This window comes from Pezoporus occidentalis, unplaced genomic scaffold (genome assembly GCF_034315485.1).
Source record: "Pezoporus occidentalis ecotype Australia unplaced genomic scaffold, CSIRO_AGI_Poc_V1 ctg338, whole genome shotgun sequence".
Classification (NCBI taxonomy): domain Eukaryota; kingdom Metazoa; phylum Chordata; class Aves; order Psittaciformes; family Psittacidae; genus Pezoporus; species Pezoporus occidentalis.
Window position 1 is genome coordinate 96,947 of NW_026915355.1, and position 15,643 is coordinate 112,589.

General features: G+C 44.3%; 2 protein-coding genes across 7 annotated transcripts in view; both read left to right on the top strand.

Moving 5' to 3' along the window:
- Positions 1 to 15,643, top strand: part of SF3A2 (splicing factor 3a subunit 2) — a 93,043-nt gene that overhangs the window by 24,057 nt on the left and 53,343 nt on the right. The window lies entirely within an intron of this gene.
- DOT1L (DOT1 like histone lysine methyltransferase) overlaps positions 1 to 15,643 on the top strand; it is a 65,813-nt gene that overhangs the window by 16,932 nt on the left and 33,238 nt on the right. For 5 of the 6 annotated variants that reach the window (XR_009966797.1, XM_062629434.1, XM_062629433.1 and 2 more), the window contains exons 4-7: positions 1,293 to 1,356; positions 3,211 to 3,439; positions 6,302 to 6,396; positions 9,250 to 9,312. Coding sequence is in view for 5 of the 6 variants with exons in the window: in XM_062629434.1 (XP_062485418.1) it covers positions 1,293 to 1,356; positions 3,211 to 3,439; positions 6,302 to 6,396; positions 9,250 to 9,312 (451 nt within the window). In the remaining variant the exon portion in view is untranslated. Of the gene's footprint in view, positions 1 to 1,292; positions 1,357 to 3,210; positions 3,440 to 6,300; positions 6,397 to 9,249; positions 9,313 to 15,643 lie in introns of those variants that run through there. The other variant, XM_062629437.1, reaches the window with a different exon arrangement.

Sequence of the window (15,643 nt, forward strand, 5' to 3'; positions counted from 1 at the left end):
GTCCACAGCATGACTGAACTTACAGAACGAGGCTTACAGATGAAACTGAATCACTGTCATTAATCACTGGCTCTTGCTCTGAGCCCCAGACTTCAATCATGATCTGAGGTATTGCTTTCCTCCTCTCTTAGTTATGTTTTAATTGTTTCATTGTAAGACTTGTTAGTCCCTCTCTTCCTCTTGAGAGATCAAAAGGAGAAATCGGGGTCAAGCATCCCTTGTCATCAAATCTATTGATTGGGATTTGTGGCTTACTCCCAGTGACTGCAATGCTGTAACTTCTGTAGTTCTGCCATCCTCACTGGGCATGTTTAATTAGGCAGTGCCAGTGTGGTTGGCAACAGTAGAAGAGAAACCCATCTGTTCCCAGAAGTCACACCCTGCTCACCTTTCTGCAGCTTTTCAAGGAAGTCATAAACCTGTAACTGTGCTAAATGGCTTTCTTTAGTCTTTATACTTCCTTTGAAAAAAGGCATCAGAAAAATTACTTGTAGCAGATAGACTGCCACACGGATGTGGAGGAAATGCATGTGCTGTGCAGACAAAAAACCATTTCAGCCTCTTGCTTTGTCTTAACATGGAAATAAGCAGGGGCAGTTGAAAGCTTGAAGTGGGAGTCAGCAGTTCTTGTAGAGGAGTGTAGCAGTGATGAGGATCACAAGAGACTGAGAGCCACTTCCTTGAGATGGCCGCTCTCTGGATTTGGGGATGGCCATGGTTCCTGTAACTCCTTGTATTGTTTTTTTGCTGCTGCTTTGTGGTCTGATTACTTAACAGATGATGTTCCCAATAATATCTTTTCTTCCCTGGCCTGAGATGAATTTAATCCTCTCAGCTTCTGTCATTAAGGCATCTGCCTGAATTGCCTGTAATCCCAAGCAGCCTGTGAGGCAATCAGCATGCTTTCCTGATGGGTGACATTTTAGATTGTGTCCTGGCTCTGTCTGCAGCTTCAGTTCCAGAGTTAATTTCTAGGACTGGTTATCCTGGAGAGATGATGGAACAAAGGAGAAGAATTTACAGATGTTCTGTGCAGCTGAGCGTATGGAAAAGAAATAATGAAAAGAAAAGAAAAACTTCCTAATTAACCATACTTTGAGTTCGTTCCTTTTTCCATTAATTAAGGAATTCTCCTGTTCTCTTGGACTATGGGGGAATTTTTATAAAGGAAACTGTATACAAAGTCCTAAAACTGTGTGTGTAATATTACGTTCTGCAGGAGACAAACCCTAAATAACCACCTACGTAGAGCTCTGGTTTTAACTGACCCTGTGTTCTTTCTCCCCCTGTAGCTTTGAGAGCATGCAGAGGCTTTGTGACAAATACAACCGAGCCATCGATAGCATTCACCAGTTGGTATGTATTTACCTTTGTTACCACCGTCAACCTTTATCCAGCTGGTTGGAATTCACAAGCAGTGAATGATACCCAGAAGGCAGTGACTTAGGGCTGGATTGTGTGTGGTAGTCAGTTGTAACACCACTCTTCAGCACTTCCATTCTTTTGAGGACTTAGGAAGTCTGGTATTAAACCTTCTTTTCTTGATCACACCTGGCCATTTGAGCAGTTAGTACTGGAGGGGCATTCTTATAGGAAGGAAAGAAAAAAAATAACAATTTTCCCCTCCAAAGTGCAGATTTTAACCTATTGGTCCTGAGTGCTTGCTTCCAGCACCATGTTTTTGGCACTTTGAAGTAGCCAAAACCTTCAGGGGGAACAAAAGGTTTCTCTGCATTTAATGTCTAGATGTTTCAAAGGAATTTATCATACAGATTTTCTTTTATATAAGGAAATCTGTGCCTTATAGGTACTTAAATTACCCATATGAACTCTCTTATGTACTGTGGATGTGGTCAGTGGCATAGGAATTTCCTTTCCACTCAGTTCATCTGCTCTCTTTTGTAGGATCACTGGCCAAACTAGAATGTACCCTCTTTTCAGACCAATTTAATAAGCTTCTAGGTTTTCTTACCCCTATAAATGGTTGAGATGGAGGAAGCAAAACACAAGCAGTGACTTAATGTTACTATTCTGTTTGAGTTTGAAAATATACGTGGCTTTATTGCTCTGCTGTGCTCGTGGGACTTACTTGAAATGTGCATTATATGGGAACAAGGGTATTTTTGCCAGGCTTTCCTTTGTTTTATGGGCCTACAACTGCCTAAAACTTGTGCTTGTTTGGGTTCAGCGCCTTCATGTGTATGTTGGGTAGTAGCTAAAAATCGGAAGCTAATCAGTCTTTGCAGTTACTGACTGAGATCACAGACCTGATGGGTTTCATTTTGGCTTTGCCATTTGAACCTCAAGCAGAGGAGTGTTTAGGTGGGATCCTGGAGTTGTCCCTGTTTTGTTTGTTTTTCCTTATCAAAGGGATCATTATAAAAAACACCTTTTATGGATAGGACAGGGTTTTTTTCTGGGAAAGAAAGGAAGCTTGATTTCCATCTCTTTCCTGCCACTCCCTGTTTGAGTACATAGATCCCTCCCATCCTACAGTTCCTGAAAGAAACAGGAACTGTTCTTACTGTGGACAATGCAGTCAACATCAGTTCAGTGATGGTCAGTACATAAAGAGATGAGTGAACAGGCTTTTACAGCTACTCCAACTATATTTGGTATTAAGCTTTACACTACACAGCCTATTGATTTTTATATCTCTTTAATTTCCCCTTTCCCACCTATTTCTAGCAGGTATATTTAAAATCGTATGCTGGTTGAGGTGAGGCAAAATACAGAACAGTCTTTGTTATGTGATTTCTTTAGTGGTGTTCACTGGTTTTGTCTTTGCAGAGCATCCCAGTGAGGGAGGGGATGAGAGGGAATGGTAGCATCCTAAATGGTTTGGATAGAACCTTCAAAGCTCATCTTGTCCAACCTCCCTGCAATGAGCAGGGACATCTTCACCTAGATCAGGTTGCCCAGAATCAGATCCAGCCTGGCCTTGGATGTCTCCAGGGATGGGGCATCCATCACCTCTCTGGGCAAGCTATGCCAGTGTTTTACCACCCTCACTGTAAAGAATGTCTTCCTCACATCCAGCCTGAATGTCCCTCTTTCAGTTTAAAACCATCACTCCTCATCCTGTCACAACAGGCCCTGCTAGAACGTCTTTCCTCTGCCTCTATTCTGCATTATGCCAGTGCAGCCTCGTGGTGATGTTTCCTCGTACTTGCATTGTGTTCATATCTTCTTCCTGCTCTTTCCCTTTAGTGGAAGGGAACCACCCAACCAATGAAACTGAACACTCGTCCCTCCAACGGGCTCCTCCGGCACATCCTGCAGCAGGTGTATAACCACTCGGTGACTGATCCTGAGAAGCTGAACAACTATGAGCCCTTTTCCCCAGAGGTTTATGGAGAAACTTCCTTTGACTTAGTGGCCCAAATGATAGATGAAATTAAAATGACAGAGGATGATTTGTTTGTCGACTTGGGCAGTGGTAAGTGACCAATCACTGAAGTGGTTTTTCTTGCTGTCTTTTCCTTTTCTTTAGAAAAAAAGAGATGAAATTCATGTTTGGAAAGTGAACCAGGACTAAGGATTGTGTTACAGGATAAGCACCTTTTCTAGATGATCCCCAGTGATGCTCCTGCTTTTTATGGCAGGATTAAGTAGACCAAACAGACATCCCAGACATTCTTCCTTGTGGTGATAGGGAAATGTTGGCCTACCAATGCAATAAACCCTTGTTACAGAAAACTCCTGGGTTTTGGTGCTGTTGGCAGATACGTGTATACAGTATTAAAAATGATGCTTGAAAGATAACAATAGCAGTTCCATTTCTCAGGATTCATCTCTTTTCAGTGGACTCACTTCATGCCTTTCATATCTGAAAATGGGATTTCTTGACCCTTCCTGTGCCAGTGTGAAACTCTTGGTGTAGGAGCTGAAAATTAGGCAGGTTTTTTCCCCTCTGACACACTTTTCAGTGTGTGAAAAGCCCTTATAGTTTTCTTTGACAGCTGCTTTGTGAGACCCCACAAGATCTAGCTTACAATCTCCAATTACATCTTGTGAGGAGGTTAGTGTTTTGAAAGGAAATAGATATTTCTAGTTGGTAGAGAAACCAGATATGACTCAAACACATGTGGAAGAGATGTACTGAGTAAGATGATGATGTTGTTTGTTGCTAAAGCCTGGTTCAAAGCAGGAAAGGAGTAACAAGAATTTCCCCTTTCACTGGATGGGTTGTAAAGTTTTAAATGAAGTGTGTTTTGGTTTTGTTGCTGGTATGATACAGGGCTTTGGGGAGAAATGTTTTAAAACACATTCAGTTGTTTAAAACCAAATGTATTTTCAATTCCAGTGCAGCAGGACTGCCATTCCCCCCTAAAACTGAATACATCCCCAGTCAGAGATCTTCAGTGATTTTTCTCATTGTATTTTCTGACCCTCTACTTCCCCCCTCAGTGGGACTTAGGTCTGAAATTTCCTGTTTCAGTGACTCCAGATGAGACATTTAGAAAAGCATCGGACCTGGCGAATTGTTTTCCATCTGGTAGAAAATGTAGATGCTCACAATTGTTTGTTCAGGAAGGTTAAAGAAGATCGTATCTGAAGTCCTGTAGTGCTGTTGATTAACAAGCTCAAATGTTACATGCTTTTAGCTGCTATCATCAGAAATAAAATCAAGTATTTATTGCAAACCTCCCCACTGTCATCTTGGAGGTTGAGCAACAGTACAAAAATTCACAGTCTCAAAAGCCTGCATGAAAGGAATGGTTTAAATTCAGAAGCCTTGGACTTGGAATGTTTGGATTAGATTAAAACCCAGAGAAATAGCTGTTGAGTTTGTACTGAAGGGGTGAACTTCCTGTAAATTGTGACCCATGCAGCACAGAGTGCAGTGTAAATGAAAACACTGTCACAGCATATTATTTCTATCAGTAAATTCTGTGTCATTCCAATAACTCCATGTGTGCAGCAGTGGCTGAACCGCAGGGCTAAACCCAGCCAGGATGCTGTGGCTGTGCTTGTTAGTGTTGTGGGCGATGCCAGGAGGAACTGATGGAGGTATGGATCATCATTAGGCAAACTGAAATAACAACAGAGTTGGGCTCTTGTAAAAAGAGAAGCCAAAGACAAGATTAATAGCTTCTTGACCAAAACCAGGGCACTTCTGAGGCTGTATCATGTGATGTCTAAAGATGCAGTGTGTTCTTGATCGTCTTTGTCCTCCTTGCTCTTTACATAAGAAACAGTGAAACAGTTCTGCCTCAGACCTTTTGATTGCTCATGTTCTCCCCCCTGCAGAAATGTGCGCATCCATATTTGCATGTGAATCAAACCTGCATGCATATGCAAAATGGGAATTGGCAAAAAAAAACCCCAAAAGCCACCAGAAACCTCCAACAGCAAACCTCCCTGTCAGCACTGCAGTTCTCATTGTGCCAGAGAGCATTATAGTGATAATGGTTTACATGCAGGAGTTCCACCCCTTCAATTACCAGTGCTGCTTCCTGCCGGGATGGAAACCAGCAGTATGTTTCCATGCAACTAGGCCAACCTCTTCAGCTCACTCTCCTTTCCCGTGTGGTCATCTGCAGAATGATGGAGTGCACTGATGAGACAAGAACAGGGGTTGTGTTAGTCAGAGACAAAAAGGGATGCATCAGCCTACTGTTGATGGATACTGGGTGGTTTAAGAAAGAAAATCTGAAGTGGCTGCTTTAACAGATGTGGAGTGACATTGCTTTAGTGTGTGCTTTGTGCTTATCCAACTGCTTGTTCAATTACTTAGTTAAAGGGTGAGTTACAGTGTAAAACCTGAAGATTTGGTAAAATGCATATCAAATTTGTGGGCAAAACCTGTGTGAATTTGTAAAACTGAGCCTCTAATAGTTACTAAACATAGTCATTCACAATTATCAAGGCAGACATTGCTGTGAATGCTGTAGCCTGATGCTGTTATCATAAGAAGTACTCAATATATTGAAAAATGGAAACCTCAGAGCTACGATGCTAGGAATTCCTTTCTGTAAGAGCAGTGTAATTGCTCTGTTTGCTTTCTAGTTAGAATTTAAAGCCTTTTTCCTGAAAACCAGCTTCTTAGTATTTCACATCTTGGAGGGAAATGGGACTGGCTTTTATAATGGACGCTGCCTTGAATGTGCTTTTCACTTGAGAGTTCAGTTCACATGGAAACTGTCAGACACAAGTGGGACTTGAAATTGCACCCTCAAGTCCAGTCCCACACATATCCTGTTTTTTTTTTCCTGTTGCCTTTCCCAGTAAAAGCTTTTCCTCCCCTTGCAGTGGTTTTCTACTGAAACTTGTTCTCTGATGTGGTTTTTTCCTGCAGGTGTGGGTCAGGTGGTGCTTCAAGTGGCTGCAGCCACCAACTGCAAACATCACTATGGTGTGGAGAAAGCTGATATTCCAGCCAAATATGCTGAGGTGAGGTTGGTTTTGAAGTGGGTTGTGTGTATATGTCTTATTTGAAGGTTCACTCAGTGGTTCTGGATTACTATTAGGTGCTGTGCAGGAAGAAAAGCTGAGTTTCATTCCTGGTTTATTTTGCTTCTTGGATCCAGGAGCTGTTCAAAAGGAAGTGCAGTATAAGCTTCATGTAAACCTGCACTCATTTTGTGTCTGATGTGACTCTAATACAGGGCTTCCAGAGACCATGGCATTAAGCAAATCTAGGAATGAATTCACCCAACAAATAGATCTTAAAGGTTTTAAGTTTCTGCTTTTGATAGTGATGCCCCTTTTTGGTGTCCTAAGGCTGAAGTTCAGCTTAGTTATTAAACTGTTGCAGGCAGTTGATGAGACCTCTGCTTATGGGATACCTGGTTAATAACTGCTCAGTAGGCCCCCAAATGAAGTCTTACTGTAAGAAAACCATAATGTTTAGTCAGACAGGCAGTTTTCTTCACACTTCTTCTAATTCTGTGCCAATGGGGAGACGCAAAGATAATCAGTTCCAAGGCAAACCTGGAAGACAAATGAGCTACAGGCAAACAATAAAGGTTAGTCATGCCTTACCATTAGAAGTTTACTTTCTTCAGTAGACTGAGCAGTGCCATATGCCTCTGTATTGTTAAAACAAGCTGACTCAGTCTGTACAGGCTAGAAAATGATACCTTCTGAAGGGAGGGGAAAAGAAGTAAATCCTTGATCCTCTTTTTCAGTAGTGTAGGCAAAAATACAGTTGCACAGTGGCAAAGAGGATCAGACAAAGATCTAAAACTCCATTTTGTTTGCCCTGCAATGACCCAGTGGAAATTTCCAACTGGAGCACTGCTGAGCGTTCTGGTGTCATTAGGGAGTCACTTGCAAAGCCTGGACTCCTGTCTGTGTTTAATAGCAAATGTGAAGATTAGTGTTAAAGAGGGAAAGCTAAATCCTCACTTGCACAAATACCCCTTTATGTCATTGTGCAAAAAGGGCTTTAAGTGAAAATGGGTAGCAAACAAAAATCTGCCCGCAAACTGAGTGTTAAGAGTATTAACTCCTGGAGTACCTTCAGCCTCAGAAGTACAGCAGGATTTCATAAGATTATGGGATGAATAAAATACTCTGCATTATTCTGGTTATAGACACTGTCCTGTCAGATTTACCAGCGACACAGCTGCTGCTGTGTCAGAACGCGTGAAGCTGCCTGTGCTCAGCTCCTCTGCCTTGTGCTGTGTGTCACGCACCAGTTTTCCTCCCCACCTCTCACAACCGTTTGTGGAGGGGATTGGATTAAGTTTCTAGTTGAGATTGGCTGTGGCCGCACATCTCTGGTTACAATGCTAATGAATGCAGATGACTTTGGAAAGCTTCAGCTACAAAGTGTGTGATGGATTTGTTTTAGTGAAGTTGTCTTAAATAACCCAGTAAAATGTAAGCTCATAGGAAATATGAGAAAAATTGGAAGATTTCTCTGATTTATCTTGCTAAGCTTTGGAGTGCTTTTGAAACATAAAGAATCCTAAAAACGTAGCTGTCAGCACTGGTTTACTTGACCTGCTGATGGAGGTCTCCACCATCTCCAAGATGTAAAGCCAGAATTCCTGCTGTGCTTCTCTCCCTTATCCCCTCTCCCTGCTACCTCCAGATCTGGGCCCTCCCGTATGTAGAGTCAAATCCTGAAGATCCAGAGGTTTTTCAGTCTTCCAAGACACTTGAGTTTCATTTTCAAATGTGTTGTATAGGTGTAGCTGGACCCTCACTGCCACTCTAAAGCAAAGACTGCATATTGTCACTGTATAGAGAATGGGACAAGATTTTGTGAATGGGAAGATGCACATTTGTAAGGCATCAAGCTGTCTCGATGTCTGGGTTTTTAGGTTCCTTCCGTATTTGGGCAATGGAAGACTGATGCCAGCTACTTGGCTGGGTAGTAGCAGCCTTCCATCCTCTGCAGCCCGACTCTGTCTAGATGTAGTTTCACAGACAATCCCAGACTGGTTTGGGTTGGAAGGGACCTTAAAGCTCCTCCAGCTCCAACCCCTGCCACAGGCAGGGACCCCTTCCACTGGAGCAGCTTGCTCCAAGCCCCTGTGTCCAACCTGCCCTTGAACACTGCCAGGGATGGGGCAGCCACAGCTTCTCTGGGCACCCTGTGCCAGCGCCTCAGCACCCTCACAGGGAAGAGCTTCTGCCTCAGAGCTCATCTCAGTCTCCCCTTGGGCAGGTTCAAGCCATTCCCCTTGGCCTGTCCCTACAGGCCCTTGTCCCAAGCCCCTCTCCAGGTTTCCTGGAGCCCCTTTAGGTACTGGAAGCTGCTTGTAGTTTGAAGCATTCTTCCTGGTTGCTCCAGCAAGGGTGATGCTGCTTCTGTTTGCTGTTGCAATGCTTTGCATGCCACTTTCTGCTTTCTCATTCACCCCAGCAGGCCTGGCTTTACCCTGTTTGTTCCTTTGCTGGCTGGGCTTAGGCTGGGCTGCATTCAGTGCCTCCTACTCACTGTGGATTATGTACCACAACATGGGAGCTACTTAAGATTGTGCCACTTTTAGTGCTGAGCAGTGTCAACTCAGTTTGCCTTATTTTGAACATGTAACTTTGATGAAAAGAGGGAAGAGAAGATGCCAGCTTTGACTTGGCCCTGATGAACCAAAGGTTTTAAGGAAAATAAACTACAGTAGTTGTCTGTCTGCCTATCTTTTGAGTGGTAATGGTAAAAAAAACCCCAACCCAACAAAACTGCAAGTCTTGGGGGTTTGTGAGCACTGTCAGAGTTGCATCTCCTTTGACTGTGATGTGAGTGGTAACACAAGATGTCCTAAGAGGTGGTTTTGTTTTTCCTTCCTCTTCTAGACGATGGACAGAGAGTTCAGAAAGTGGATGAAATGGTATGGGAAGAAACACGCAGAATACACAGTGAGTGAAATTCAGCTGAAAAACCTTGTGATCCACGCTGATGTACAGAACTTGCAAAGCCCTCTTCAGCCTTTCACCAGCCAGAATGAGTCAGATGTGCTTCCTGGCTTTTATCTTGACCCCCAGGCTGGTGTTCTGCAAGACACCCTCCCAGGCCCCTCTCTTTGTCTCGCCTGACATGTGGTATGGTGTTATTGGGAACACATTCAGGTCTTCTCAGAAGCTCTTGGAAGATTTATTCTTCTAAAACATTATCGTTTAAGTGGGGCTGCCATGTGTCTTTGGTTTATATTAAATAGCCTTTGGCTTCCCCTCCCTGCTCTCCCCATGGTGTGGGGGTGCTGCTGGGCAGACTGTTGAAAGTGGCAGCTCCTCCTTGGGTTTCTGAAATCTCCTGCTAGAAACAAAAGGGGAAGATGTGGTCACCTGGTGTTGGAGGGGATGGGAGGGCGGTGGTTTCAGCCTCGGGGAGCATGGGGTTGAGTTCTCGATGAATCCCAGCATGCTGAGATTAAAGCAGAGAGCTCCAGGACCAATTCAAGATAGATGGTTTGCACTGGGGGGTAGGGGGTGGGCTGTGGGCTCAGGAAGGATGATGGATGGTTGGTTCTGACCTGGAAAGGATTGCAATTGGGTGCTCTGAAGGTGGAGTTAGAGCAGGAGAGGGGTAAATGGGTCATCACAGGGCATCTCTCCCCTTGGGGCTGGGGACACATGCTGAAATGGCTTTCCCTTTCCTCCGAATGTTACTCAGTCATTGTGGATGTGTTTTCTATGCTGTAATGACAGTGTGAAGCATGTGCAGAGCTTTGTGTCATTCCTTCCCCTTTTCCTTTTCTCCCCCTTCTTAAATGTCGCTAAGAAAACCTGCTCCCCAGTTAATCATTTCCCAGTGAGGAAATGTACGTAGGCATAGTACAATAGGAACCCACTTCCTGGTGGTCAAGAAGAGGCTGGACGGATCAGGATTGTTCCCTAACTGCCCAGAGAAGTTGGGTCACTTTCCTGCTCGGAGTTGCAGCTAGCAATGAGGATTGCAGTTCAAGTGCGAGCAAGGGCTTGGGGAGCTGCTGCTTCATTTTCCTCTTGTACAGAGCCATTACTGCTCTGTTACTGGGATGGTTTGAACCACATGGCGTTCCAGCAGTGTGGGATCAAATGGCCAGCCTTTATTTCCCAGTTTTCTGGGTCTTCTGGGATCCCTGGTGCTCTTTACAGGGCTTATCTTGTGAGGAAGGTTGCTACGACTCTCCCTTCAGGAAGCAGGCTGCAGAAGGGGATGGTGCCACCTGCCTCTTTGCACTTTCTTCCTGGAATGCCTTTATTGGAGAGCGTGATCCTCTTCAGAGGGATGCTGGGCCTGCTGCGGGACTAGTTTGTAGCAGGATTGATATTGGGCTGCTAACTCTTTCCTGCTGTGGAAACACTGTGAACGCTTTACTTTTCATGAAGTGGCCATATGGCATTTTTCCATTGTGTCACCCAGCTGGCATTAGATGAAAGGAATTATTCCTGAAGATACTCAGCTTATGAGCTGTGTAATTTAAAGAGTAGGATAGGAACTTGGACTAAAATATTGAAAGCATATTGATTGCCGTAGGCAGCGAGCATTTCCATATTGCGCATTCCAAGTGACAGAGTCTGGTACTACAGTGAAACAAAGCTATTTATTTTTTGCTAGGTTCTTTGGCTTTTATAATTCTGTTTTCTGAAAAAGGTTTAGAGTAAAAGCTCTCTTTTCTGCCTTTCTGGGAAGAGTTGAACCTTTGGAGCACTGCATGTCGTAAGGAAAGTTGTTTCCAGCACCATGTTGTAGTGATGCTTGAAATAGGTTTTGGTTGCTTACATGTAGACGCACAGGGCAGATTTTCCTTAGTTTTTATTGCTTCTTCAAACACCCAAGGCTTTTGCCAAGCAGTTTATTTTCTTCAGTAACTCTTTAGACAACATTTTCTATACGTGACTCTGGTTAAACAGAGAGCAAACATAATGCAGCTAGGAGACACTGGGAGGCATGAAACTGAAAACTCGGTGTCTTTATCTTTCTGGAAAACAACTTTGTTCCTTCATTATGCTTAGTGGAGTCCCAAAATTCCCAATGTTGTAGACTAAATAAGCACAAATTGGAATAGTCTGTCACCAGAAGAGCTGAACTTGTGAATTCCACTCTAATGTTTCAGGCAGTCATAGAATCATAGCATGGTTTGGGTTGGAAAGGACCTTAAGATCATCCAGTTCCAACCCCCTGCCATGGGCAGGGACCCCTTCCACTGGAGCAGCTTGCTCCAAGCCCCTGTGTCCAACCTGGCCTTCAACACTGCCAGGGATGGGGCATTTGCCATTTCTTTGGGCAACCTATGTTGGAGGAGGGAAGCTTGGCCTAAATCCTGAGGCAAGGAGTCTTAGAACCCACCTGCAGCTTGGACTGAATAACGCGGATGATGGTTTTGACTTCCACTGCCTTGCTGGAAAGGTTGTGGTACGTCAGGCAGCAGCAAATCCTGCTTTGGGTTGTTTCTTGTAACAGCCAAGAGCCTTCTACAGCTTTCCAATACAAATGGATTTTTGACTTCTCACAGAAAGGGCTTGTCCAAAGTCTTGTCTTTCTGGTGAGGCAGCAGTTGATTGCCCATATCAGCTCTGCAACCATCAGAATCGCTTCCTTGCCTTCCCCATCAGCATGTGCTGGAAGTTCTGAACGTGGACATGTGAATTCTGATGAGCAAGGCTCAGTGGCAGCATTTAAAATAAACCCTCCAGGTGTCTTTCCACTCTCCTTTGTCCACAGTCATAGAAGAAAAGTCTCTTTTGGGACGTGGTTCCATGCAAAATATACACTGTCACGTGCACGCAGATACCTTCAGTAAAACAGCTCATCATTGAGAGTCACTTTCAGATGATAACAGTGGGTAAAACTTCTCCAGCAGCTTCTAGCACTGTCCTGAGGCATGTTGGATCCCTGAAGCTTCTGCAGAGCCCCAGCTGCTGGTAATGGGTCGTCATGGCAGCTTTGGAGTGAGAAGATCCATTTGGGGCATGACAGGAGTGGGAGGCAGGTTGCTCATCATACGTTGGCCTGTAAGTCTCCTGACCTTCAGCTACTGGAGATAACTGTATCTCATAATCCTGTTAAATGAACTGGGTTTCATTTTAAATGATGAGCTGTTGAGTCTCAGGATTCTAATTGGAAAACCCCCCAAACTAAACCAAGAGAGTAATGCTCTCTGATAAGAATCTTCCTCAGGTTTTACAGTCAATGCTAGTGTTACGACGTGGAAATATTTACATCCCTGTGCTATGGTCGTGTGGTTGTTGATGTCTAATTCCTGATGGGTTAGGGATAATCATATTCCTTGCTAGTCTTCTGCATTCAGATGGAATGAAGTATTTCAGGGCTTTTTCCATCATCAACTGCTTCAGCTGTTTGGACTGGAATGTCCCACTTCCAGCACGCATCACTTTATTTCAGCTCCGTTGACCGTCTTGTTTCTTTTCCCATGGAGCTGAGAAGTTTCCAAGATTAGCTTTACCCCCTCTTTTCAAGAAAACTGTTGTCTGAAGGAAACAGGAGACTTCTCAGAGGTTATTAGGCCTGGATAATTAGAGAGGCTTTCTCGGGGAATTTCTGCACATGTGTAGTCATCCAATTATAAAGCGGTATCACAAGAGGCAGATGGGTTTTCATGGTTTCTGACTGTACATATCCTCATGTGGCCTCAAAATCAGAGCCATCTCCAGGTATCTAGGGCACAGTGCTGATTGCCATGGAGCAAAGTGCTGCAGTGTTCTTTCAGGGGTACCCCTGGTGCAAGCTGTGTGTCCTCAGTGCCTATGGCCTGTTACGGGATTCTTCCAGTTGTAGGTTAGAGTAGGTCTCTGCAAGGGAAGTTGGTGGTGGCTGCAGTCACACATTGGACTGCTGATGGTAAGGGTTTGCTTTGATGTTGCTTGCTCAGGTTATAACAGAAGACCTTCCCCTTTTCCATAAAAGCTTGTCTGAGCAGTGGGTGGAGATCATCTGCACAAGGCTTCAAAAGAAGTGCAGGAAACACCAGGTCAGCGTTTTTAAAGGCTGGGATTCCTGCTGGCTGGACACCTCTGACACGTGTGCTGCCTGCTCAGAGGAAACCCCTGTAGCTCCTAATAGCTGCAGATACTCTGTGGGTCAGCCCATGGATTAGAGGTGGATTTTGTTGTGCATCAGTCAACAGAAGCCTGGCATCTGTAAGCTTGCAGCCTTGTTTCTGACTGAGTTTGGGGTGCTCTGTCTGGCTTGTTGTCCTGGAAACCTCCATTCTGAGCAAAAGCAGTGATTTGGGTACAAGTTGTCTCTTGTTGCCTGGTGCCAGCTGCTGCTTTGTAGGGATTACTGGCATTACCTGTACTTAAAAACTACCACTGCTCAGCAGTGCACTGCAGCTAAGGAAAGGGCAGGAGAGCTGTTTGTCCCAGATAGTTCTGAATGCCCTATTTCAGCGGGAAAGTCCATGTTTTGGTATTTGAAAAGCCCTCCAAATGTCCCCTGTGGCTTTGAAATGATGCCACATTTTGGAGGTTTGGATTCGTGCCTCCAGTTATTTTTGAAAAGAACAGGAACCTAAAAATAACCCTGTGTACTTTTCCAGGCAGAAATGAGTGGGTTTTGTGAGCCAAGTGTTTGCATGGAGGCTGCTGGAATGAGACATTTCTGCGTGTGAATTTATGGCTTTGTGTAGCTGGTCAAACAGAGCCGTTACCAGAGAGATCCCAGGGCAGTGCTGGGCTGGGAGTGGAGCTCTCCTCCATGCCACCAAGGCTTGACCTTCAGGAACTGTCGCTCTGGTACGTGCTGAACGCACACGCGCTGGAGCGAACCTCTTGTTGCTTCCCCCAGGCTCTGGCCTGCCAGTTTTCTTCGAGTTACAGGAAGAGCCACAGATGCTGCTGTGCCTATTTCTGCAGTCTCTGTAGAGCACATTTATCTGTTAGAAAAACCTGAAGAGAAACCTGTTTTGGTTTCTAACTTTAGAACTAATGCGGGCTGGCAGCTCTGTGAAGCGGATTGCACTGAGCTAATTATCCTTTTAGATAAAGCACGACTCCTGCATTGTCTAATCAGATGAAAATATCTGCATTACAGATGGTCCCTTCCATTCATTATTCACTAAGGAGATTAAGTTTCACAGCAAGAGGAGCAACAGGATGGGGGTTGGGACACTGGTGGGAAGAGATTGAGGGTGTCCCTGTGGCTGTCACCTCTGCTTTGCACTGGCGTGCCACCTTCTCCATCCATGACCATAAGGGACCATGTTCTTCTACTGGTTTAGCTGTTGCAGCCCTTGGCCTTGGCAGTTCCTTACCAGTTTTTGTTTTGCTCTCATAATGACTGTAAAGCACAGAGTTGACTGGGATTTGGGGGGAGTTTTGTTGGATTGCCATTGTCAGTTGATGGGGAAGGTCCTATTTTCCTCCTGTTACTCCATCATTTATTAATCACTGCTCCCCAAGTACAGTAAGTGAAGAAACTGGTCATCAGGAGGAGTCAGTCAGGTAGCTGCTGTGCTCTGGTTTGATTGTGGCAGAGCACTGATCCAGGAATTGCTGTCTTCCTTCCAGAGGGGAGAAAATAACCAATTTTCTCCCAACCATAGTTGACCATCTGGTTATTTCTGTACGCCAGTATTTTTCCTGGTGAGATTTTCCCCTCAACTCTTGGCTAAGTATGAGCTAGGGTAGTGTTCCAATACAAAAATAGATGGGTTGAAACAGGGCTGTGCTGCATTTAAATTGTAAAATGCTGTATCTTGCAAAAGGAGACAGAGGAAAAAGTGTTCAGTTTCCATGTGTTATATTGGGTTAAAACCCAGAGATTTTGGTTATAACCGTGCTCTTAACCACATTGGCAGGACAAACATATAGTGTGACTGGATCCAAATAAAGCATAACAGCCATTTAGGTTAGATTTCAAGACCTTTATATGAAGCTTCTTATTTCCAAGCAGTTTCAGGTTCCGCTGGTTCTTTGTTCTCTTGCTGAGCTATGGCTTTATAATCACATTTCCTTATTATTGTGCCATTTCTTTTCTTTCTCCTGTTGGCGTTTGGAAACCTCGTGCAGACGTTAGACACCAGTGGTGGGGAGGAGTGCAACAGAGCAGCTGACTTGGCAAAAATGGTTGTAAAATAAATACAGTTGCCTTACATGTGGGTTTTCTTCTACTGTCTCTTGGTTGCCCAACCATGAAACTATTCACTACCAGAGAGGTAAGATTTGAGACAAAGTTATCTCGTAAATAGTCTAGAGATGGTCTTCATTCACAAATAGGGCATCTAGAGCTCCAGAATAAATGTTT